The 27,690-nt window shown below is 40.3% G+C and overlaps 2 protein-coding genes across 2 annotated transcripts in view; one reads left to right on the top strand and one right to left on the bottom strand.

The window, feature by feature from the left end:
- tfeb (transcription factor EB) overlaps positions 1-27,690 on the top strand; it is a 277,326-nt gene that overhangs the window by 67,808 nt on the left and 181,828 nt on the right. The window lies entirely within an intron of this gene.
- On the bottom strand, positions 1,489-25,541 carry mdfi (MyoD family inhibitor). Its single transcript, XM_072382458.1, has 4 exons — positions 25,364-25,541; positions 16,123-16,266; positions 5,840-6,211; positions 1,489-5,073 (listed from the first exon to the last, which is right to left on the bottom strand). The coding sequence occupies exons 1-4, from the start codon at positions 25,512-25,514 to the stop codon at positions 4,820-4,822; spliced, it is 921 nt and encodes a 306-aa protein (XP_072238559.1). The 5' UTR covers positions 25,515-25,541; the 3' UTR covers positions 1,489-4,819.

Here is a 27,690-nt window from a genome sequence, read left to right as displayed (position 1 = left end):
TCTTCTCTGTTCCCCGCACACACACAGACACACACATAGATCAGAAACAGTAGCTGAATCCTTTATAGGCACTTGCCTTAGGGCTAAACTCTGAGCCTCTTCGAGATGAACTCTACCCACAGTGTATAATAAACACTGGCCAACTTCTCACATACTGTGGACAGCATATACTAAACTATGCATACGCACAAGAAGTAAGGCAGGAACTGTTACCATGAGACGTACAGTAACTGCTGACCACAGGAGATAAAATAAGCACAGCATGAAAAAGGGAGGAGAATGGGAAGAAAATTTCAACTCACTGATGTAATGACCTAAACACACATTGCTATTGAATATTTTGGCAAATCTTACAAAAAACCCCCCAAAAACCTCAAAACATTAAAGTGTCTTTTTTTTCTACTTTAAATGTGTTTCTCTCTGCCGGGAGCTCACAGAGTGCTCATCAGTAGAGATTATCTATGATAAATTTGCAGATTCTAAAGATGATATTAGCAAAATATCAATAGAGAAATAATAAATCCTGCACGGCGGGAAATGAACAACGTTAAAGTTCCCAGATGGTAGTACATTATTCAATTCTGGTTGTCTGCTACAAAAGGTTACATGCTTTAATGTCTGAATCACACATTTTCTCAAAATGCACATCGCCACCTCACATTCTCTTGAAATGCCCCACTTTAAGTCTGTCTCTTTAAGGCCTTTTCCTGAAAGACCCATTCTACTCTGACTGGATTATCTAAATGGTGAAGTCCAAAAGCCATTGCTCATTTGTGATGTGCCAAACTGACCACTTGGTCATGTAAATAATTTTTGTTTTACTGCTATTTAGGTGATGTGAGAAATTTCAGGAGCAATTCAGCAGGAGTGTTTCCTGCGAGAGAGTAAGGGCTTTGACATGGTTTTGCAGCCTCTCTGCATTGGGGCATCGTATACATACATCTACGTGTTGTAGCATTTTGCTGCTACTTGGAGGCAGTCTAAGAAATATGTGGAGTGCCCGAGGTGTGGATTGCTCTCGCTCCTGTTGGGGTGCTGTTGCTGGTCCTTTACCTTTGTTATGCTGTGGAAAAGGCACAAGTCGTATTAGAGATTGTGATTGCTAAAATAATGAAGATTGCTCAGTGAAGCTATAGTGTGTGCTTCTCAGCCTGTGTGTGCTTTTTCATTCTTTGTTCGTGGCATTTTGTCTTCTTTGTAATGAAAGTTGTTGTTGTCTTGTTGTCAGCTGTAACTATGTCAAGAAGTGTGTGCTTGGGGACCTGATATTTAAATACAGTTTGACCTGGACCTTTAAACTATTTTATTTACACTGCTGAATGAACCATTCCTGATCCCATTGAGCTATTCTGTTAATTTCATTGCATCTCCTCATAGACAATTGTTTGTTTTAAGCTGAATTACTGTAAAACAGGCATGTTTATTCAAACGTAATGCAATCCTCCTTTAATGTAATACAGAAAAAAAGCGTAAATGATGCATGCAGTGTGGAGTTCACATTGTTTATTCAGTATTAAACAAGAGATGTTAATGTGACTTCCAGGACAGCAACTTAAACAGTCAATAAATTGGGGTAATGTAAACAAAATGACATTATAGTGGACTACAGTCTAGGAACAACTTATCTGGGCTACAACAACTTTCAGACTGCGAGCAGAGGCAGCCAGTCTTTTTTCGATCAATATCCAAATTCCATCTCATAATGACATAAATTCATAAAACAGACAGATATTTCTATAGTCAATGTAAAAACACTTATAATACTGAATATGGGAATCACTGAAACTAGACTTGTTTTCTTCCAGTATCACTGGGATTGCTTGACAGAACACGAGGGAAATATTTGTAGGCTGACGAGTTTATTGCACAGGAGCACTCTATGTCCAGTCAGCGTTCTCCATCACCAGACTGAGTAAACAGTGTTTTCTATGCATCTCCACACACGGAAAAATAGATCGACACTTCTTCTGAAGTTGTGGGGAACTTTTCAGTAAAAGTGCAACTCAGTACTGAATAAAATGATCCAACTTTCTTTTGTTCAACGTGTAACTAAGCTGCATTACCGATGGACAAATTTTGCAGGACCTTCACTCTTGTAAAAACTATTAATTTTATCAATAGCAATGGTGTAGCTACATTTGGAGAACATGGATTGGTAAGGGCTGCTAAATATGGGACCATACAAGAGCAAACATCTACAACGACTCAAACCTGTCACCCATTTTTTACCAAAGAATGTCGGTTGACATCATTGTGCATGATGGCCGTGCAGCATATCCTACCACAGAATCCGTTTGAATTTGTTTCAGACTTTAAAACCTTTTAAAAATGAATGTAAAAGGTGGTGTTTGCACTTTTCCACGCTTTTCACACATTTCTACTGTCTTGTAGTTGGAATTTTGGCATTAGACTGGGGGACTTTTGAGTCACAGCTGATCAGTGGTAGCATATGCAACGATATGCGGCGGTGTGGATGTTGCTCCGTTGAGAAAACAGTAACAAAATAAACAACTGTCCGATGCAGAAGAGAAGCTGTATAAAATCACCATACAGCACAGGCTGGAACTGCTACGAAAGTCGTGGTTTGAGGTTTGAGTTGCTTTAACTGAATGGCTTGCATGAGTCAAAGGTAAACTATAATTTTATACTGCTTGACTGACAGTAGAATGGTTGCATTCTGTTAGCAGTGAGAGCAATTATGCAATTAGATAGCTGGCTCTACATCCTTGTGGACGAATTATCTGTAATCCAGGGATACAAAACAGTTTTTAGAATTTGTCCACGGTTGTTAGGTAACAAGCGTTGTTGAGGAAACAGTTTATATTTTGCTTTCACATGCATATGAAATTGCCTTGCACACACAAGAGATATTTATCACAATGCACTCCTGGTCTGGTGACAGAGAACAGCTCGTTAGATGCGGGGACATGGAATGTTTTGTAAATACAAACAGTTAAAATTGTGACCCCCCACTGTACTCGTCATCAGATGTTATGATCAGGTCTCCCTTCACAAATCTTTCTAAAAAGTTGAAATGCTTCCAGGGCACTCCAGGATTTCCCTCACTTGCGTTTAAAGGTGTGATACTTTGGGTTATATCAAAGTGCAAGTTGCAATATGCATCCTGCATTTTCTGCTTTGGTGCCATACACTTGAGTAATATTGTAGCAAATTTTTAACCTCAAGCAACAGATTTAAACCCTTAAAATAGGGTTTCATCAAACACAGCTACAACTTTATAGCACAATAACACTTCTTTGTACAAGTAATTAAAGGTCTTGAAACTAGGATCCAGAAAAGAGCAAACTCTTTGGCGTTTTCCATAATAAAGGATATCTGTGACAGTTTTTCATCAAAGGAAGGAGATTTGTATCAAGTCACTTTAAAATGCACAACCAATCTATGTGACATCTCAAGAGGTATTAGGTTGGAGAAGGTATGCAGCACATCATATGGAGGGTGCAGGCCTATTATAAAAATGGTACCATTCATACAATGAGCATGTGGATCTAGCTTAGCATAATTACATGAGATTTTCACTCAGGGAATTAAACTAGATGTTGAGCAATGTCTGCTTTATGGAAAGCCCAGCGAAACCCGATAACACAGAAATGTGATTTTTCACATTAGAGGAGAAATGCAAATATCTTAACTAAAATCTACAAAACATGGATTAATGGAGATTTGGTAAAGGCGAGGAACCTACTTGAAAATTCAGGCCTTAAGGTAAACCAAGGCCATTTGTTCACATAGCAAGAATGACAGAAAAAATGAAATGTATTGAAAATGAGATGATGCCTTCCAGTCTTTTATCGGATGAGCATAAATTCACTGAATACAGTCAAAGCCTATAAAATTAAATGCAAAAGTAAACAAGATGTGAATAATTAAGTGAAGAGACACTCCGGCATACGAATGCTCTCCCTTCACATGTTAAGAGTAGAAAATGTGTAAATTACTTACAGTACTCATTTCATAGGTTCTACGCCCTGGCTAAAGCATGAGGCTCTCAAGATTCATTTCTGAATCAGTCCCGTAATAAAAGATGCATATCAAGAAAGACGATCTGTCTGTAATATTGCCACAAGCCACCATTCATGTTTTCTTTGTTTTGAACAATACAACAATATAGTGGAGGATTCCGTTTCTCCCACTTGAACTGCGTATTTTACAAAGGCCACTGTAAGCAATCAAACTGGAAGACTTTAACCTTGCCAAGGACAGGAGGACAGACTATGTTTCAACTGAGATCTGAGCGTCCATTTTCCCATTATGCTACTGCTCTTATCTACAGAAACACTGAAATCCGGTTAAATGGAGCCATTTTCTCATTTGCCTTTGGAGGTCATTTTTCATGCTTGGAGAACTCCAGTAATTCAGACGGCACCAGGGGCTCCATTGTATTAATAACTGGTTCAGTGAGGGTCCAGAGGCTCAGTCTTCACAGCCCGGCAGACTCTCGCAGATCAGTGCTGGAATTTCCTATAAACCACGCACCCAGCTGTGTAGCAATACACCAAAAGCTAAGACAAAGCAAAGGTTACTGTACTGTAATGCGATCAATAAAGGAAGTAAGAATTCATCTATGCCAGTCCTCAGCATTATATCACATCTTTTGCTTGGCAAACCCAGTCGGAAACGTTGGACATAATGCAGAACCAAAACACCAGTTCACATAGTGTGAATCACAAAGTTCAGGCATCAAAGACTGGGTGTAGCCCTTCTTAGCTCTGATGGGACGCTGGTCATAGTTGCTCCTGGGCCTTAGGGAATGGATTGCAGACATCTACTTTGCTGCACTTGGTGGTGACTAGAGGCCTCATGAGGAGAAGCAAAGGCTGCAGCACTCCATACAGATCTCCAGGCAGTCTGCAGACTCGCAGCAGGCGTCAATGATGCCACAGTCCATGTCACACGGCAAGTCACAGTCACCGCACTCCTCCGACGCACAGCAGCAGCAGAAACACGAGTCGTCGCCCGCACAGGAGCCGCAGGTGGCACAGTCCAGCACAATGTTGCACAGAGTTAGGAACTCGCAAAAGAGGCAGGCAAGAATACAGTGAACACAGCAGTCTGAGAAAAAAAAAGAGAAAGACACAGTGAGAATTTCAATAGTCACCTCTCATAATTCTTTTAGTCTTGGCAGCATTAGCACACTGTCTAATGACAAGTTAATTTATAGGGAATAAAAAAAAAATCCTTCCTGGCCTCACCAAATTCCCCTTTGTAATAAGGCTGCAGTCTTAAACCTCTCTGCTTTGACGCATGCCAGCTCTCCTCTTTGTTGAGAGCTCAGAGTGATTCAAAGGACAGGTCTAAGACAAGTCTTTTCAGTTAATTACTTCAGGTTTGTGAAAAGAGAAGGCTCCTTCACTAACAGTTACCTTGAGTTCAAAATGAGAGATTAGTTAGTCATTACTTTTCTGTTGTTGTTGGTCCAGTATTCATGCCATGTGAAGGGGGAGCTGATTAAAAATGCATTTCAAAAGAGGCGGTAAAGGAGTGCTGATCAGGAGGTACTTGAGGATTACCATGAAGGGAAAAGTGAGATTTTTGCTATCTTGATTAATTTCTCCTTTGGTTGTTGGTTGATCAATTTTCAGTTAGCATTTGAAGCAAAAATGAAATATAAATCTAAATAAAGTTTGCTTTACAAATTTAGAGAGGGCAAAGAAGATTGAACTTAAATGAAGTCCGTAAGAGAAACTGTACCAGGAGAAAGTGAAAGTCTTACGCTTTACTCTGACCAGGCAAGCACAAAAATGTTAAACTTTGCTGCCTGCTTCTTCCGCTCTGCCTTCTCAAAAGCTCTCTGTCAGAATCTGTACATGCATCTCACCATCCTGTGCTTCTGTGGGAATCTGCGAACTGTTGCTTTTGGAGCTGCTCTTGCTCCTCCTGCTGCTCTGGGAGGTGATGGAGGGGTTGGACTGCAGTTTCTTGGTGTGTTTGGGTCCTGCTGAAGAAGACGAGGAGGTGGACGAGCCGCCTCTCGGGAGAGAGCCCAGCTTGGGATGTTTATGAGAGCCACCATTCCTTACAGCGTTGGTCTGTAGTGCATGCACATGAGATGTGTGTGTGTGATGCGGACAGTGCGTTTGAGTGGAGTGTGTGTGTTCATGGCTTTTGGCTCCATTGCGTAGCTGGCTGCTGGGCTGCGATGCACATGGCTGCGTGTGGTGGATAGGCGTAGATCTGGCTGCTGGTTGACCTAGGGATTAACAAAAGCACATACTTTTACCAAAGAATGACAACAAGCTTTTTCAAAGCTATCCAAACACATTTAGTTCAATTCAGATCAGTGGTGTGGCTGTACTGAAATCTAAATGATCAGTGCTCAGTGTGATATATACGGAGACAGGCAAATAATCATATTTAAGAATCTAGAACAGGATTTTAAAATCTTTTTTCAATCATATGAAAATCAGTGTGAGTTGTACAGCTCAACACTGCTCAGCTGAACAATATTTTTGTATTACCGGTAAATAATGAGCATGAGTTATCTCTACTACTGTAGATTTCAAACATAAACATTTTGTAGACGAATAGAAATTATTTATAAAAGCTATAGTAATGTGATGGAAACATCTGCATTGTGTGTGAGCATTTGTTCTTGTGAGCACTCTGGTCAGCATGCGAGTATAATGCAATTGCACAGTGTGACTTGTGCTGATGCAGTTTAATGGAGAAGGGGTCCCTGGGAAACTGAGTCCAATTACAAAGCTCATACAAAAGGCAGTAGATAAGGAGATGAGAAACTGAACGTGTTCACTGAGCTGACCCCTGATCCTACCCGTCTGGACAAATAGACAGAGAAGGCAGGAAGAAAAAACGAAAAGATTAGGAAACACTTTTCACTAACTGACATTTTTTGAGAACGCAGTTTTGATGAAACACACACAGAATCTACAAACACTTGTGAGTGTTGATCTTGGCTCAATACTTTATATATTTTACCTTCAAAAGCCAACAACTCAGCTTATGAGAAAGCATCAGAAATGCTCACCTTCACTGCCAAGCCAAACGCTCACTCTAAAAATAAGAATGAAATGGGAAGCCTGTTTTTTATATATTATGATAGTATTAAATACCGTCATGTTGAGGCCCTAAATGTCTTGTGAGCTGAAAGCATATGGTGTGGTGGCTTGGTAAGAATTAATAAGGCAGGACAGAGTGCAAACGACCAGCAAGAAATAAAAAAAACAGATACACACAGTTACACTGAGAGGCGAACTAAATCTTCTCCTGATCTCAACCTCTGATCATGAACAGCTATAAAACTGTACGTTTGATAACCACTTTGAGACAGATAACCCACGCAGGCCTGCTTTGATTGGCTGGTGGTCCTGGTCACACAACCAAGCCAGTGTTATTTAAGATTCTTCATTCAGCGATTTCTAACTTTGCTCCAGATGTTTGGCAGGCTACAGGGCCAGTGTGGATGTGCATGCATGTGCAGAGCAAGAAGAAGAAGCCGTACTTTCTTCTCTAAAATATGTCAAAAGTCAATACCTGCTGCTCGCTGTGTTATGTCTCTCTTTCCCCTCCCTTCTTCCCCAGGTACATCCCCTACCTCTCTGTCTTGCCTTTCCCCCATTTCAAATCTTTCTTTTGCTCCCTTTTATTATTTTACGTAATTCTCTGTCTTTATATTCTCAGCTGGCCAAGTCACAGTTCACTAAGAGAATAAGAGGATAAGAAGAAGGGGAGAGATGCTGTAGATACTTTTCACTTTTCCCTCCAGGTTTGACTTGTTCTCAGGGGTATTTTGAGTTGTTGAGAAATTCATACTTCTTATGAGTTTGTGGTGTGTGTGTGTGTGTCTGTGTGTGTATGAGAACGCAGTACAAAGGCGGATCTGGAAGGCAGACAGACAGAGAGAGAGACGGCGAGTCAGGATTGTCTCCAAACAGAGCTTGAGGTTAAACCCACTCACACACACACACACACACACGCACGCACAAATATATGCATGCAAGAACACGTGTGGTCACACACTGCAAATGCACACATAGAAAAAAAAAACAAGGTCCTTTTGTCTGCCATCAAGAAAGTAAGGGAGAAAGAGGGAGTGAAAAAAAGAGAAAAAAACTGAAGAAGACTATTGCTGCTTGTGCATTTTTGGACCAGGAGGATGCATGGGTGTGACTCATAAACACAATGATTCAGCAGTCGGAGCTGGTTAAAAATAACAGCAAAAAAAAAAAAGAAAGAGCCAAATGACTGTGGCATTTAAGTGATAAGACTGAAACACTCTAGCGTGTGTGTGTTTGGGACAATAGCACCGTAGTGTTGCCGCAACTTTTAGTGCGATCCATTTATATACATGTTTGCAGATATCTTGAGCCAGTAAACGAGTGCGAGTGAGTCACAATCATTTGCAAGCAGCAGCACACTGCCACTCACACACCCTCCATCCCTAACTCCTTTCCTGTTCTCAGCTACCCTGTACTTAAACACCTCCCTCCCAGACCAGAGACTAGCTCTTTCTCTACTTATCCTTTGCTGGTATGAGTCATGACTGTTTCTGTCTGTCTCTTCTCCAGCTGTTTTATCCGACTGTCTCCTTTGTAGTTTGTCTGTCTTGGCTTCAGTGTTGAACTACATATGTGAGAGTAAAACCATGAACCAAACCAATCAATTTTTCTTTCATCTAAACAAATTTTGATCTTATAATCAAGGTAAGTAGTAAACAGCATGGGAAGAATAGATATATGAAAGACAGATGATGCCCTGACCTAATCAACAACACTTGTTTTTATTTTAATCAATCAGAACAGAGATAGTGCCATAAGTATTTCTGCTAACTAACAATACATATTAGTCAATTCTGAATCAAATCTATTAAAAGGGCTGCTTGTACTGTGAATCATTTGGCAATAGGATTGTCCATTGATGCAGTTAATAATGACAAAGTGCTATGGTCGTAGACTTTGGTTACACTTTGGATTTTATTGTTTGGACTGTTATGGTTCGTATTCATAGTTAATTCCTGTTAGCTTAGCTTGCCTCACCCCTGGACTCAATTCCTGTTACTATCACCTGCTTGTTACTTTCATCAGTTTATACACCTCTTGGTTCTCCTTTTTGTCGTTCATTTTCTTGTTAGTTCAGTCCTGTTTTCAGCCCTCTTTCTGCTTCATGATTGTTTGGATTTCTGTCCTTGTATTCCTTGTTGCTGTAGTGCCCTGGTTTTGTTTTGCCCTTCAGGTTAAATGGAGTCTCTGTAAGTTTTCTTCTGTATCTACCTGCTTTCTGTGTGAATATTTGGTTTCTCCACCACCCTCCACTTTGACAACAAGAGCTTGATTGAGGTTGGCTGGCAGGAAAACAGTTCAGTTTCCCAATAATTGCACAACATTTCAGAACATCAGAAACTATTCTGAAGTGCCTTGAATTTTGCCCCCCAGCCCGCATTCCCAACTGGCTCCTTCTGGGCTTTTCTTGTAGAGTTGCACTATTTTTCCCAGAGCTGACAAGTACGTCAACATTAAGAATGGGAAAATGATAAACTAGAGCTGTAAAAATGCTATTTAAAACTGTTTTCAGCAGGGCTAACCCACAATTTTGGCTCCTTTACAGTGCTCTAACCAACATTACAGTGTTAATGAGACTTGTTTTGTTGCACTCACTCTCTAAATTTAAAACGTCATGTGAAAACAGAGTTCAGTCAGATGCACAACACTGGAAATACTGCAAGAACAAGCCATATTTTGAAGCAGAAACTGTGTATTCATTCTTTTCGTCTGTGCTCATTCTAAATTTGATTTCATCAACATGTTATTGGGACAGGGGGAGTATTTATCTTGTGTGTTGCATCACCTTTGTAGGCATTTTGAAAGTGAGGAGACCAAAAGTATTTTTGAAAGCCAGTGTTCCTCTAATTTGGATTAACATGGGATTTAATCATAGTTCGGAGAAACCTTTGTCATAGTTTTGATTTCATAAAGTGGCAAATATTTTCAGCGGATCATTGTCAGGATTTAGGTTTTGTTTCATGTCACTTCTGGTTTTATTTTGAATGTTAACTTCTCCTCTCGTATCAGATAACTTGCCCTTCCTTCCGTGTCATGTGTCTGCGTGTCTCCCCTGTAAAGTTAGTGTTTCCACCTGTTCCCCTTGGATCCTCATGTGTTACATAGTCTTTGTCTTCCCTTGTCTCGTGGCCAGTTTGTTGTACCTCACAGTCTTCATTCGAGCCTCCGAAACCTCTAGCCTTGATGCTTTGTGCTCCAGATTCTTGACCCTTGTTGTACTCAGTACTTTGATCCGTTGTCTGATCACTGAAGTCGAGCGTACCTCCTTCAGAGTTTTCGTTTGGTTAAGGTTTGTATAGATTCTCAGTTTAGTATTTGATAACTTTTCATAGTCGATTTTGGTTTCCTCCTTTTGAGGGATTTATGTTGTAATGATTCTTAGCTCCTCCGTTATAGGAGTGGATGCTTGTTTTTTTTTGTTGTTCTTTGTTGCATTCTGTAGTTCCTCCATTAGGAGGAGAGTTTTCTTTGTTCACCTCTTTAGAAGAGTGTTGCTAAATTTAAATCTTTTTATAGTCCTTTCGTTTTCCTCTGAGAGTTGAGAGAGTGTTTCTTTTGAATAAGTTTTACACCGGCATCTGTCACTGCTATAGTTCGTGATCAGTGCCTTAGATATTTTCATAGTGTTTATTTCTCTCAGGACTTTTTTAGGGTATTGTTCATATATGCCAATCAGCCATAACATTATGACCACCCACCTAATATTGAGTAGGTCCTCCTCCTGCTGCCAAAAGAGCTCTGACCAGTCAGGGGATGGACAAAGAATACCTCAGGGTGTCCTGGTACCATGAAATAGAGCTTCTGGGTTATTGGGATTGTGGAGTAGGGTCTTTGTGGACTGGGCTTGCTTCTCAAAGATTTCATCAGGTTCCATCAAATTGGTATAATGTATGTTTTCAGTAAAGTTTTGTCTGAGGGCCTGAGGATCACAGCCATTTTATATTGTTTTTTTATCTTCAGCATGCAGAGGTTTTTCCAGATTCTCTGCATATTTAGAAGACATTATGTAAAGGATGAATCCTCCATTCACTTTTTGAATCTTAATTAAGAAACGTTAATAAATGTTTCGGTGTTTGCATGAAAACGTGATATATGACACTGAGCACGTATAACTGCGTTAACTGAATGTGTTAGTCAGACCCAAACTGAGGTTTTCCAGTGTAAACAGAAAGTAAACGTGAAGGTTGAGGTTGGATCAGTTCTCCATGTATATGTGCAGCTAGACTAAAATGGACCACGGTGCTCTGTACATCCTTTAAAGTTCTACCTTTTTGCATCTTTTTGCAACACGACACATCACCTCATGCTCACTCTGTCCTACTAGAATTCTGATTTTCATCTGACAAAAATCGCCATCCAAGCAACTGTAAGACACATCCGTACAGTGAATTTACCTTCACCTACATATCAGATGAGGTTAAGTTATAATGTCTTGAAGGTTTTACTCACACAGAAACTGGACTGCGTTGAGGTGTCATACATATTTTGAGCAATAACTCGATTTCACTGGAACAAGTGTTTAAAGTTCACCTGACAAATTAACGGAAACAGTGTGTAAATATTTGAAGGGGGCAAAGCCTGTATTATGAAGAAAAGACATGCAAGAACAGCATAATGTGCGTCAGCACTGACCTGACACATAAACTGATCCTTGGAACACAAAGCTGAACTTTCCAACATATTTCGGCAATATATTGCTCTTCAGTACAAGTGAAATAAGTTTGAACATGACATTGTAACTTAAAAAGGAAGACAGCCAGTGGACGAGAAGCGATGATAAATTAGTCATGTGAGAGGAGAGCAACAGATTGTGGTTGGGGATATGACACAGAGGCGGATAACAGTTTTAGTCCAGGTACTGGTCTCTTAATAAAAGCAATGTCACAGACCCACTGGAGCTCCCGACAACAGCCCGTTGTACTCTGCTGCCCTTTTGTTAACAAGATAATAACAAACAGCTTCACTCAGCATTTCCCTTAAACACACTTCAAAAGTCTGACTTGCATACGTTCATGAATTTGCATTTTATTCAGATAGTTAAAAATAGATGGTGAAAGTATCGTACTACAGCGAGCCCGTCAGTAATGAAGTACATGTGTATCAGTGTTTCCACTCGAATGTAAGCTGTTAAACATCTGTGAACATGTGTATCCTGCTGTGACTGTGACGTCAAAGACAGCACTGTGTTGATGACATCACTTTCACAAGTGTGTGAGTCTGGGTTTGAGTCAAGTCAAAACACACTCTCCCATATGTTAGCAGACCTCTCTGCTCATTGTTCTCAGACAGCTTGTCAGAGGCTTCAAGCCAGACGCATTCTGCAGCTGTGATGTCATCACTGCGAGACAGAACATACGAGCTGGGGAATTTTCTGTTTGTGCTTCTGTTTCCTCACACTCTCACTCACAAACACCCTCATGCACACACAAATATTCAGAGATGTCACACATCCATGATCTCACCGTGGGCCTGACTCACAGCTATTTTATAATGTCTATGTGCTCATCATGAAGCCAGATAATGTAAACAAATGATTGAATTATTGCTTTCAAATGACACAGAGCACATTTACAGAGTTTATAGAGGTTCTCACAAAACACACAAACCAGCTCAGACAGACAAAACAAAGTAGACATATACTTGTCATTGGCCAATAAGACGGTACATGTAATTATACAGACAACACACCCACGCTCTCAGTATTCACTACAGAAAGAAAGCTACAAAGTTTAGAATTTACAATTGTTATGGTTGCGATCCAATTTCTGTGATACGTTTAATTTTGTAATTTTTTGATGGAGGAAGCTATTGGTGAAGGGAGGAGGTACATGAAGGCTTAACCAAAGCCAATGAAGACTGATACACATGGCGGTACATTTTGTTCAAGAGCACGGTAGTTGCATAACACCCCATGCACAGCACATGGAGCTGGTGGGTTTCAGGGGGGTTTTACTGGGATATAAAATAAAGCAGGAAGAGAGGCAGAATGAAAGTCAGCCCAAATTCTCAGTCTTGCAGCCTAAAAATAGGAGCACACAGCAAACAAGACAGGTAGAGGCAGCAAAGTCAGACAGCAGAATTTTTACACACCTACTCAATTCAAAACACACTGCATTCACCCACTTATCCATTTCCTGCCCAAAATGCAGGTTATTCAGCTACCACAAACTAGCTATTACAATGTCACCCATGGTTGGCCTTAGGTTCCAGGGAAAAATGTCATAGTTGTCTAACACATACTGTGATGACAGCTTATACAACCCCCTTTTCACCCCTAAATTCCTTCTTTCATTCATCACTCATTCACTTACACCATTCTTCCTTTTCTGGAAATGACAGGATGGACAGATTTAGCCCACCATGGAGCATGTGCTTTTTTTTTGGAGGCTAAACAATGAGACAGCTCAGAATTGTTGTGAGTGTTATCGTGTTGGAGCCTGTTGAGAGGGACTAAATGGCATAACAGTAAAAGGTAGCAAAGGAGGTTCAGATTATTCTAGATTAAGAAAGTAAGAAAAACAAATATTGTTGGGTAACGGTATCTTGCTTGCAAAATCTTTGGTTTTGCTGAGGATTGACTGTGGCTGCACATCAAGGAGAGTGAATGAGTCTCTCTTGTAGAGACAAAACCACAGTACTCATAATATGTGGGAAGGGAGCAATAGATTGTGATTGGGGATATGATACAGCAAAGACAGAGATACTGCATTGTGGAGTGTAGAAACTGGAAAGTTGGAGATTTTAGGACGTAGCTGAGACTTTGAGTATGAGACTCAATCAGTCTCATTTTCACAGATGAATAAACAAATTTAAAAAATGAGATTATCTGTTCTTTCACCAAAAAAAAGAAATTATTAAAGAAAATTACAATTGTTAGAAAGTAAATTAGTCATTTAGGAGTAAAGTTCATTGCAAAGACTTCCAATAGTCCATCATCTACAGTGCATAATATCATCAATACATTAGAGTATTAGGAGATATCTCTGTGAGGAAAGGGACACAACAAAAAAAATCAATATTGTCTGCCCATGATGTTCAGGCCTTCAGGCAGCACTTAAAACGGATGATTCTGCCATGGAAATCTCTGCATGTGCTCAGGAACACTTAGACAAATCCTTGTCTGCAAACACAGTCTTGTCTGCAGTCTTGTGTTTGCAGACAAGGTCTCTCACTGTTAAAGCTCTACTGTGCAAAAAAAGTTGTATGTGAACGTGATCCACAAATGCTGCCATCTTTTTTGGGCCGAAGCTAATTCCAAATGGTCTGAGGCAAATCGATTTATTTATCAGACAAATTGAATTTTTATAAAATATTTCTTGGGAAGTCATGGACACCACATTCTTGGGACATAAGAAAAGAGGCACATCCAGGTTGTTATCAGTTCAAAAGCTTCCATCTCTGATGATGCAGGATGCATTAGTGAAATCCCTGAACTGTAGAGGAGGCAAGAATAGAAAAAATAATCCGCTTTCAAAGGTCCAGCAACTGGTCTCCTCTGTTCCCAGTTGTTTATGGACTGCTAAAAGCAGAAGGGCTGCAGCAAACTTCCCCACCACAACATTTTTGAGACATGCTGCTGTCATCAAATTCAAGATGTGCTGATATTTTTTATGAAGAAGTAAAATGTCTCACTTTTAACATTTGATATATTTTCCGCTGTATCGTGACTAACATTTTGTTCTATCAGACAAAGAATAATTGCATTCTGTTTTATTCACAGTCCACACAGTGTCCCAACGTTTAAGGCAAATAATTGTAGTGTGTGTGATATGATTAAGTCATATTTCCGTGCTAAAGCTACATAATAAAAGATTTTCATATCACGTTACATTGCTGCTTATTTAATCTCGTACAAGTCCAGTTCAGCTAGAGTGTGTAGAGTATGTTGGGGTGAGGCTAGTTCAGTGGAAAGCCATGGCCAATGGACAAGAAGTGGGAAAATGTCCCGGATCAATTTGTCTCCAATCACAACTCTCCACTGACTTTGCACACAACTCTAAATGCCGTAGGTGGGGTTTAATTGGACTGGTTGAAGTGACTCACATTCCACAACTTTAGTGTGTGACTCATAAAGTGCAATTTAATGACAGCATGAGATGTGCCTCAAGCAGACACTGGTTATGTTTCAATGAAAGCCACTGAGAGATGTAAGTTGTTGTGGGGCACTTCAGCAAAATGAAGCTGATCACAGAGGAGGGGACAAGCAAGTTGTACTGCGCATGACAAAAGCCCCTTTCATTCAGATGAGTGTTTTAGCACTGAAGCAGCCCATTACAATTCACATATATCATGTGACCAGAAGATACATCACATGACCACTCAGCTACTGTTGGCATGCATGTGCCAGGGCAAAAAGGAAGCAGAGGGTTGGTAGCTTAGTTACGAATCGGGAAGTGAATGTCGGGATGTGCATGCCTGTCATAATTTGCAAAACTCTCCATATCATCCAGCCAAGACATCAAATCTGCAAATGGACTTCAGTTTTGAAAAGGCTTTCAGTGGCTTAAAATGAGGTTTGTGGGTGGAGGAGAGGTTAAAAACATATTGAAAAATCTAACCCTTAACAAATGACCTGTGTACTTCATATCTGGCCAAGGCCATAGTTCAGCTGGTGAAACTATACTGACCAGATGGGAGTGGAACATGCTGGCCTGTATACGACATCAGGACTTTTTTGCTGATCATTTTTTTGGGGGATCGATTTGACTCACACAATGTCTAGTGAAACCCATCCCAGTCTCAAAAACAACACACAGGCAGAAAGCAGAGAAGTAGATGAAAGTGGAAGAGAAGAAAAATGATGTTTCATTACAAAAGTGCAGATTTGTGCGCCAGCTTTGTACTCAGTAATTAGAAGCTTAACGCAGAGTAATACAGCTGCAAATGTAGCTATTTCCATCTGTTAGTGTGATTACCTGACCTATTTCTTCAGAGTGTGTAAAGGTATTTGTTAAAGGTCAGGACAATGTGATTCATCTGACCAGAGATCAGCAATGGAAATAAAACTATCATTATTCTCTGTGTGAATGTGTCTCACTGTGTGTGTGTGTGTGTGTGTGTCTGTGGATGACAGAGCTTTACTCACATGTAATACTCTTGCTGGGTGTTGTGGGCGCTGATTGCAGGAGGTTGGTGTTGTAATTGCAATTGTCTCCATCATCACCTCGCAACCTTTCTGGGGTGCCATTTACCCTCAATATGAGGGGCTCGGTGTAGGTGTGGGCCACATCTGCAGAGCAAACACAAAAAAACAGGTACACACAGACAGTTAAAAACATTCAAACAGACTATAATGTTTTATATCTGTAATGAGCTGAGTCGGTGGGTGTGCTTACTTAGATTCCCATTTTTTTCTCCCTATTATAAGAAATCGGGAGCAGAGCTATTTCCGCACTTGCAGTAAACTCCCCTGTCATTTCCCATCCACTAACACTTAATTAATTTGAAGAGAGTAGTTCTGCTGACTGCAACAAAGCAAGATTTTGTCTGTGTGTTGGTGTGTGCTCTGTCCTAGACTTCCATCTGGAAGCAGTTAAATCCAGCCCCTTGTGACTGTTTAGGGGTCTATGTGAATGCTTGTGAAACCTGAAATCTGTGTGGGTCTATGTGTGTGAGCATGAGTGTCTGTTTGTGCTTGAGGGTTGATGTCTGTATAAAATGAGCACATAAGACGACACACACATGATATACATGCAGTAAATAAATATCTGGGTGTTTTATGTGTTCAAAGATCTCATATAGCCCACTAATGAAGCTGTTATTATACAAATTGGAGCATATTTATACTGTATATATGTGCACACGCGCGCCCACGCACGTAGGCACACGCACACGCAACACAACACAACATAGAGGCCTTCAAAGCAAGGCAAGAGCGGGCCTCTGAGAGGTGCAGACTCATTCCTGGGCAAATGGGAGCCAGCTGGGCTTGATAAACACACACACATACACACACAGACCAAACCACGTCCTGTGCGTGGACTCAACACTTCCCGGCTATGTTTATTTACTTTATCTGCTCTGCCTCACTTCTCTATCTGTCCTCGCTTTCCTGTCCCCTGGCTCTCACACCATTCGTCTTCTGTTCACCCTCTGTTGCACAAATGGGAAAATTCAATAGATTAATCTCCAATTTTATGGGGATCAATCATATTTCCTCGAAGTTTATCTCAGCTGTTGAGAACTGTAATAAAATGTAAGCACAGACATATCTACATTCTACCATCTACTCAGTGCGAAATTTCTACCAGGTTTTGTCCAGTAAAATGACTATATTTCTTCTTATACCGTTTCTGGGCCGACATATGGGAAATACCATGTTTGATAATTTATTTTTGAGTGAACAAAAACAGGCCTAATCATACCTAGTACTGATACAAATCATTATGTTGGACGAGACAAGTCTGTTTTGCTAAATCATTTCTATTAACCTCATAATTATGATTAAAATTAAGACTATTGTAATGGTATTAAATTGGTAGTATAAAATATTTCAATAATACTTCAAGTTTGGACAGGACAAAATTGTTGTGTAATTATTTTGTATCTTTTCAGATAACCAAATAAGAAAATGGACAAATTGTCATGTTGAAATATGGTCATTGTTCTTACCAAAAAAAATTATGATAAACAATTTAAAAATTTTCTGTTCCAGGAGTTTCTCTGTTTTATTTGACTGTAATCTCATTTTAAAACTTAACTTTTATAAAAAAAAAAAAAAAAGAGAAGATGACTTACTTATATTGTGAATGTTGTGGTAATAGTAAGAATTAGGTAACTAAAAAGCATACTACATTTATATCATTCCTAAATAAAAAAAATTAATTGGTAAAGAACTCAATAATATTCCCAATTGTCCTTTGCCTGCCTGAGGGAACTTTATCTCTATTTCAAAGAGCATATCAAAGCCACTGGTCTGAAACATTTGATTACAGAAGCAGGTCTGACCCGGATGTGTGAGTGCGTAACACCTATGTGAGCGTGTCTGAATATCTGTTCATGTGAAGTTGGAGACGTTGTAAACAGGACCTGAAAGAATGGGAAGTACTTCCTGCTCCTCCATTCCATCAAACAGTTGTGCCCATAGCCGAAACAGTTGTGCCACAGACAAAAACATGCATACAATACATACTTATGTGTGTTTTCATATCAACTTCCAGTTCTTGTCACAAAAGCTATTGTCTCGTGCATTCAATCTAACCCTGGACAGGTCGCCCATCCGTCATAAGGCTGACACAGAGAGTCTGGTCATACAGCCAAAAAAATCGACCTCCTATTGTCTTTTCATTACCTCTTCTCTTTGATTTCATTGGACGGCGAAATTCTAAAGACTCAGGAAAAGACCGCACTTAAACTAAACTGTGGTGTGGCTCTGCTGCCCTGAAACAACAGATGTTCGATAAATATTTTCCAAAAAGTGCTTTATGTACTTTGTCTGTTGCAATCTTATCACATTGTTATGATGTCATATTAACAAAATAAGATATAATGTGAGATAATTATCTGTTATGAAGGTTCATGATTTAAAAAGAAAAGGAAAAGGCAGAAAAGTGAAAAATACTGTTGCTCCAGGCTGCTCACACTCATTGCCACGTCATCATATTTATCCAGACGAATCACAGCTGATACGACTGGATGAAATTAATCAACAGTCGCTTTAAAAGCTGCGACCACATGGAATTGTGGGACAGAATCATCTCCTTTCTTTTGTGAAAGATGATCCGGTGTTTCTTGTGCTAAAGAAGATAATGAAGGAAACACTGAAGTTCTTTTCCTTAACATATAGAGAATCTGAGCAGATCCTTTTATGGCTACTGCTCAGATACCTTCGGGTCATTTAATCCAGACGCGAACCTTCCAAGCAAAAAAAAACTATTCGACCTGACCCAAAGACAAACAATCATGCACAGTAGCTCTCAGGATCCATTTCTAAATAACCTAATATGCACCTTTTAGGACTGTGGGAGGAAGCCAGAGTACCTGTATGCTGAACATGCAAACTCCGCACAAAAAGGGCCTCAATTGCAATTTGAACCAGGAAACCTTTCTGCTGTGAGCCGACAATGCAAACCACCACACGACTGTGCAAGCAATTTCTCAGACCCATGAGGATTTCAGTATCCTCCATCAAGCGTCAGATATGAATGTTACAAATAAGAACTGTTACCCTCAAAGCTGCCAAATCTCTGGTCTAGAAATATACGCGTGTACTATAAGCTATGTATGTAACGGGCAAGCTGTGTTTAGGTCTGTACCTCTTTTAATCAAATCCCTAAACCATAATCATAATTATAAATGCCTTGAATAAACGCATTGTAAATGAGACTATGTAACTCATAAAAGCTTTAATAACACTGTGACCTTGATCGAATGATCATCAAATCCCACTGTTAATGTTAAAAAGTACTTATTTATGGTCAGATACACTCCACATGTTTGAAAAAACAAAATAATATCTAACACACACAACTTAAGCACACAAACGAGAGTTTCACTGAACATGAAAACACATAATTATAATTTACCTTTGGGATTAAAAAAAACCCTTGTTATTCCTTTTTTCATTTAATTTCATTAACATTAACCACAGTAAGTGAGGCACATCGTGCTGACGAGGCTGGATCGCTCACTGTGGCAGTGCACTACAGAAAGATTAACATAACTGACCCCCTTGGCGTAAGTCTGTGCTCCACTGAACTCATTTTCTTGATCACAATCTAGGAAGTCCAACAGAAAACAGAAACTCCTAAATTGATTAAAAAGAAAAGAGAAAAAAAAAAGAACACAAACAATTTCGTAGTTTCACATTCGGTCATTCAGTTTTTCATGAATTCTCTGTGTGGAGGTGTCATTTTTAATATCCGTATTAAATAATAAAGGAATTATTATATCACTGTCAAAATGTTTATGTCATAACGACGTACAATGGGCCAGAGAGTCTGCATTTCTTGACTTTGCTCTATTTAATCTTAATAATCATCTTAAAACATGAACACCTGCACACTCTGAGTACGAATTGAAGGATTTGCTCTCATGAACCCCTCTCAGCACTCTGTTCTATAGTTTGGCTTCTGCTACCAACGGGGTCTGATGGGTTAACAGTGCATGGTTCTTGTGACTTAACTAGCTTTTCTCTCTCTAAGCCTTCAAAACCGCAATTGTTGGACCTAAACACATTCCCACCGAAGCCATAGTGCCATCCAAGCAGCCCTTCAACCAATTGCGTGTTGGCATCAGCATCAAACCACCAAACCACTCGACCTCAGAGCCATGTCTATGATCTGAGAGAGATGAGTCTCTAATCAAAATCAGACCGGAGCAATCAAGACTTGCTCGGGAAAGCTGGTTGTATGTTTGCGTGTTGAGGTGATTATGTGTGTTTGTTTGTGAACGCTTGAATGTGCTCCTCTGTGTGTTCGCGTGTATTTGTGGTTTGCTGTATGTACACGTGTCAGTGGCCCTGAAGGGGTGACTCAGAGGAATTTCAGCCTTCTAGTAAACAGTGAAGTTAAAGTAAAAACATATGGATCACATAGGGTAATGATTAGCGTAAACACGACACATGCACACAAACACCCCAAAAAACTATTTATATGAGTAGGAAAATGACGTGACATATCCTGTATCACCTGCAGGGGAGCACATCCTGCTGTTCCTTTGGGTACGATCTGGTATAGGGAGCACTGGTTCATAGCGAACCATTGACAAAGCTCACATGAGTTTGCTGTTTCCTTTAAAACCACCTGAAAGTTGTTGTTTTTTTTTACAGCTTGAACATTACTTCTATTGTGTATGCAAAGTGAGCTCACAGTACAGCTGTATATGCACTTCTCTCCACAAACTGCAGGAAACAGGAATAAAAAGAATACAAGGCACATGCTAATGAAGTGGAGCCTTCATCAAATAGTGTCAAAGCCTAAGCTGAGACTCTGACAAACAACAAATTAACACTTGACGAAACATGAAAGTGTAACTGTGCCCATGTTAAGATGATGCCTCCGTAGATTATTCCCTGTGCTGCATTTGATCAAGTATCCTGTCCTGTTGTCAGTTAAAAGAAACTTCTGAATTGTAAGCACTCTGTGCACCAGAGCAGCATTAGAACAGAGGATACCATTAGCTGCTCTGTGGTCAGCATCAATGACTGGAACTGATTAAATCAAACAACAGCTCGGGCTCTGACCAAGACAAGAACACTCAGCTACAGCATTGGTGTGGTTTCTATCTCTATTCCTCACAAAAAATGCACGCATGCATGAACACACAAAATGAGAAAGAAAGAAGAGACAACTGTTGAGCTGAAAACATGCCAAAAGCAAAAAGCACGCATGCAGACACATACACTGAGAGTGCGGCTTTGGAATATATCCAAAATCAGAGATTATAGTTGCTGCGTGGAGAACGAAGAAGTGTAAGCTCATTAAAGACAAAAACTGTCTGCTGTTAAACAGGCTCAAGGGGAATTTAATTGTGTTACGTTGTCTCTGAGAATCTTCGAGGTCATGGGAAAAGACATCTGCAAAATACATCATTTCACTCGTTTCGTGTTGCATGTGAACGCTGTGGAGCTGTGGATAAACAGGTGAAAAGAGGCCTTGTCGTGGTACTTAATCCATACATTTTCTTCCACTTATACGAGGTCATGTCATGGTGGCAACAGGCTAAGTAGTGTTGTTTCCAGTCATCCCACTCCCCAGCAGTGCTTTCCGGTTGCCCCTTGAAGATTCAGAGATGTTCCCAAGCCAGATAATATATGCAATCTCCACAGCAAATTCTGAGTCTAGACCTCCTCCTAGATGGGCAAGCAAAACCTCTAAAGGAAAGTGGCCAGCAGCCATCATAATTAGAAGCTCAGTCCACCTTTTGTGGCTCCTTTCAAAGTAAAAGAGCTACAACCCAAGTTCAGCCTCTTATTTCCCAGCCCACATGAACACATACACATGTCTTCAGGAAGAAGGCTTGCTGGTTGACACTGTTGCAAACTTTGAGTTTAGTTGCTAGATTTATTGACTTTGCAGACCCCTTTTGCCAGTCATTCTTTGGTCATTTGGTTAAAACTGAGATGTTTTCTGTGGAGGACAGTATCTCACACTGCCTCTCCTCACCGCAGGCACAGGTAAAGATGCAATAAAGATCAGAAGATAAAGATAAAGAGAGTTTATTTGTCCCTTGCTTAGTTATACACTTATAACATGCAGTGAAAAGTAACCCCGAGTCGCTCCTTAGATTGTGCAAAAATATCATTTAAAACAAGAATATTGAAAAATATGAATATTCTTGAAACATATACTAAAAATATACTAAACAATGTAAGAGTACAATCATGCTCCAAATTAAAAGGTGGCTAATTTGACCAAGTAGATGTGCCAACTGACTTGATTTTTGACTGTTCAGTGAGTGGCAGAGAGAACAAGAAGCAACATGACCGTTGCCATGAGTGTGAATGTCATTTTTTGTCTTTTATCTGTATGATTGGCGATGCCAATACAGCTGCAAGAATCCATCAGCCCACTCCAAAGTTCCGCAAAGAGTGTTTTTAGTGTCCATGTCGTGTTTGTGTTATTATTCTAAAACCTTAACATCAGCCTAAAAACAACATTACATTTCTTCTGACAGACTAAAAGACAACTATCCGGGTTACCACCAGGTTTTTCAATCTAGAGTACAGTAACGGGACCCCGGTTAAAGTGTCTCACAGAGACTGTGAGTTTGTCACGTCAGCCACTTGTGAGAGACGAGACAGTGCAGGCCACCAAAGCTGCAGAACCAACCAGTGCTTACATGCTTGTGAGGTGGTAAAGAAAGATCAAGCGTGCTCATTTTTGTCGTCCAAATATGCTATAAAAATGCCTCAAACTGCTCCTTGTTTATTTCAGTCTCTGTGAGAAACAAAATTAGACACAAGTCTCTACAAACCTCAGGCGCTAAAAAGGGACAAGTAAGAAAATAGCTGCATCAACAGACAGATGAACTGGAGATGGGCATGGAGCAGGGAAATTAAATAAGCTTAGTTTATACTGTGACATAAACAGAAGATTCACTGAACAGTGGCGAGCACCAGGGTTGACATACAAAAGCTGCTAGATACCTAAATCAAAGTACCAAGTCTACATAGGCAAGGGAAGCAAAAAGTGAACAATTATCTGTTCTGCATAAATTACGACTGGTTCAAAGAACCAACAGGATCATTCACAGAGCACTATCATTATTTGCTGTTTGCTTTAGAAGATTAATTATTACAGGAATTTGCAAATCAATTGCATGTTGTCATTGCGATATTTCCACAAAGTTTGTAGAAATAAATTGATTTGGAACAAAAGGGATGATCTGACTGGGTCCCAGTGCAGCTGTATTTTCAGTATGTATCGCGGTTGGTGGTTTGGTTATGTTTGGAGAAAGCAGAAGCTCGCCATTTGACTTTGTTTACTGTCTAAGAAAGAAAGAAAGAAAGAGCTCAATGCACTCCTAGAAAAAACCTGCTATCTAGGTATCAGGGGACAGGAGGGATAGAAGTACACGAATCCCTGCATTGCATGCGTAGTGTTACACTATGAAGGTATGATTCTTTACAACCTTCTGGTACAAGGTATCAGGAAAAAAAGATAAACTAGTTCTAGACTTCTGGTTTGCAGCCCACTGACAGTGAGCGAAACACCCAAGAAATCAGAGCTGGGCTGACTGCAGAGAGTTCCAACACAGTATCTATCAGATCCAGGACATCGTCTTCTTTCATAGGTAGCTTACGGACTGGCAACAGTTGTCAAAAGCAGTAGCAAACACAGTTGGCGCTGACTTCTCTTTGAAAGTTGTTCTAAGCTGACTTACATAAGCAGCAAACTCTCAGCAATATGAAAAAAAAAGAAAACTGAAGAAGTGACTGGCAAGCACTACTACAGCCTCATCATCAACTGCACACTTAATCAGCATCCAACATGAAATTAGTTAAGACAGGGTGATTGTGACAAGAAAAGACATATTTTAAAGTCTCGGGCAGATTGTTACATGCGTTTTGTTGTCCAAGAACTCTGCGCTGTTCATACAGAGGTGGGGTGGGGCAGCACTGAAAGCAGGGCCTTGTTGCCCTCGGTGGTAGCCTGACCAATCTCGTCCTTCACACCCTGGCTCACCTACCTACCCTCAGCCTACAAACACACTAACACCCAAGTAAACTTTGGTAGGAGAAGCCACAGATATATTTCACATTTCTGAAAAGTACATCCAGGTAAAGTCAGCATAGCCAAGAGAACATGTTTGGGCACAAACTCCCAGTATAAAACCTGTAAAAACGCTTCAGGAATTATCATTAACTCTATAAATCAACACTGTACATACTTACATTCATCATGGTTTACCACAACGCCTAACAGAGAACAGAGATGTCCATGTGTGATATGAAATTTTAATTCAATAATGACAGAAGTATGGGCTTTGTATTGCCTTCACAAAAGAAAAGAAAACACAAATAAAACACTATAAAAGAAGTACGTGACCCATTGAACATTTTTGTGGAAGGTTCCCATGGCAACATGGCACTTAAATCTCTGCACACTACCCTAAATGTTAACCACACCTAGACTAATTACCCAAGAAGACCTGCAGTCGGATCTACACTCGGTGCTGTTGTTTTGTTTTCTCAGTCAAACCTGAGGGAACTTGAATCATAAAAGGCTGATCCTGGGTGAGTCATTCACACACCTAACTGCCCAGAGTTGAGTCCACATCATCCTGTTCCCGCCCCAGTGTAAGTTAACCTTTACCGTGACCAATCTTACAAAGACAAAAAGGTCATGGGTTCATTCCCAAATTCCCTAGAGCCCCATTGGGGCATTTTAATGTTCCGCTGAATTGGTCCTGACCCCTCAGCTCGTCGAAAGGCAGCACGTCACCTGAATACACAACTGTTGCGCCTGTCACTGAGAATGCTGCTGACCTATGAATCACAATTATTGTCCTGCCTGCCACACTGCATCACAACTTGCACTTTTTTGTTCTGTGACTAAGGACTATGCATATGTCCATAATTATCAACACCAACCATTTCACAGTGGCATATTATTATAATTTAGATAGGAATGATAGGAATTATATTATAGTTTAATTTAGAAATGTAACATATGATTCAAGAAACAATTTGAAAAGAAACTAATATGTAAAATCGTGATGTTACTGTATTGCTATCTTGTGAATAAAAAGCTGCAGGCCCATTTCTTGCATAAATGGAAGCTCCGTCTGAGAGAAGCTTGACAGAAAACGGATAAGTCCTGCCCAAACTCCACACTAGAATGAAGTGTGTGCTTGCGTGTTTCCTTTTGGAGCTTGTTTCTTACCCTCACTCGGACAGGGGTTTGGATTTGGGCTGCTGCTTTCTCTCTCCATGTTTGAGGTTGCATGGGGACTTGGTTGTGAAGCTGGTAGACCAGGGTCTCCATCATCAGGTGGCTCTGGTGAGATTGCGGCAACACTCCTCTCCTCATCCATGGGCCTAAGCCTGGCTTTTCAGGGAGAGGGAGGGAGAGGTTGAGTCTGAGGAGATGCATGCAAAACACATGAAAGATTGGTCAATGTCTTTTTGAATTAGGCACACCACATTCGAACACATTGTGCTGTTACTAAAGGGAAGTAAATACTGACGCAGACTTGCTATAAGGAAGTGGATTTAGTCATTCCACTTCTATCAAGCTTTCTAAAATATTGACTCATGGCAAATCAGATCTGTGATTCTCTTTTTATGAGTATGTATTCCACAGGTAATTACAGTCTATATATGTATTACAGGGTTATACTCGCATATTATTGTTTGTAATGTTTTCATGACCTGCTAAAGAACCACGGTTGTAAATGATGTATTTTGCTAAAACCAGGCGTGTGAATTAATTCCAATCCCATTTATAATTAATTTAGCACTTATGATCATTAAACGGCACTGTCTTTATGAAAGAAAATGGGTGAAGTACAAGTTTGCAGTGCGTCAAAGGGAGAGGTGCAGTCAGGCTCAGTTAGAGCCAAAATAAATCCCTTTCAGCTATACTAAAATCCTTAAAGGAATTGGCAGTCTGCTCTCATGAAACAATGCTGACAGCGCAGAAACATCTAACAGTACCCTCCCCTTTATGAGTAACTTCGAAAGTCTTTAAACTTATATTAGGCAAATAATGATTATGGTGGTTTTTATTCACTTCTCACCAAGTTGCATAAGAATCACTGAAACGCGAAAACATGACATAAACCGTTCAAACACAGGCACAGCCCTAAAAGATAACGTACAGGAACGAATCAGTTGTCATGAGCAAAGGTCTTTATTTTTCTTAGACAGATGATGGATGTTGGGCCGACTCTTAAGAAAACGCGCAGGACACCTGAAATCTTGTCTTTGAACATTTAGTCTAAATTTAAGAGTGGAACAGATTCGGTACTACTGCTGCACAAGCAACATTCTGTCATTCAAATCAAAATAATATTTTTATAAGATTCACTTATTTTCTCTAATCGCCTAAGGAATCTGAGACCATTGAAATTGTGCGATGTAACTGAAACAAATATTATTTGAGTCGCAAGGTCATAATGACGTAACGGCATGAATTCATTGTGTTTAAATCAGACGGTGCAGAGCGACAGATTTAGAAGAAACTAGACTGCTTCCATTTTTTACTAAATGACTGCATAAAAAGAGGAGCATTTTCAGTTGGTCAATTCTTGCCTCAACTCTTGCTTAATTACCTGGAATAAAGTCACAGGTGTACTTTATATAGCGTTGTCGAGGGGCTTTAAACAGCCAATGAACTTCAAGCACGTTCCGTAACTCTTTAAACTGAGACAAGTTCAGTGAAGCCTCACGTGCTAGCTTGTATTTATCGCGCGCCTCGAGCTCAGCTGGAGCTGTATGCGCGCTCCCGTGACTGCTCGCTCCGCACTCGGAGCCTCTCAAAAGTTTTGACAAGCCACAGCGAAGTTTAGTGAAATTGCTTAACAAGAACACGCCAACTGGGGTTAGGTTTGCCTGATAAACAATCAACTCTCCTCGAACAGCCTACACATACTCGGTCTTAAACTTTGGAAACAGCACGAAGTTTAAAGAAGTTTCGGGAAAAGAGGACAGTCATTGCACCGCACACACATGCTGTCCGTGCCAAAGCTTTAGCTTAAATGCATTCTTCTAACCAGCTTTGATGAGAGTCAAAGTGTATCGTTTGGAAGAATAGTACACTGAGACTCAGGGCTGAATGGAACTGGCATCTCATAACGAGTGTATTCTGTTTACCTTCATTGAAGGTCTGCGTTCCTCTTATTTATAACGAGTCTCTGCATGTTCAGGCCGAACTCAGCTCAAGCTCAACTCAGCTCCTTTAATTTTGCTTGACTTCACATGGCAGAATGCCTTACTTTTACCTACAACAACACTACAGGAAACAGCGTCTTACCTTCTTTCTGGCTGGGACTTAGCAGCCGAGATTCTGACTAAATCATCTCCTATCACCTCAGGTGGACACGAAGCCCTCCTAAAGACCCCCTCAGTCCTCTTTGCCTCCACGTTCGTCACTTCACACGGCCACACAATTCTCTCCTCGGCTCACGCAGGTGACATAAACTCCAGATTCAGTGCATTTTCTCCAGCAGAGATGGTATTCTCTCCGCCTCCAAAGTCTCACTCCGGCTC

The sequence above is a fragment of the Leuresthes tenuis genome, unplaced genomic scaffold (assembly GCF_036924035.1).
Source record: "Leuresthes tenuis unplaced genomic scaffold, fLeuTen1.0.hap1 SCAF_3, whole genome shotgun sequence".
NCBI lineage: Eukaryota > Metazoa > Chordata > Actinopteri > Atheriniformes > Atherinopsidae > Leuresthes > Leuresthes tenuis.
The sequence above is the reverse complement of the archived record's forward strand: the minus strand, read 5'-3'. Positions and strand labels throughout refer to the sequence as shown.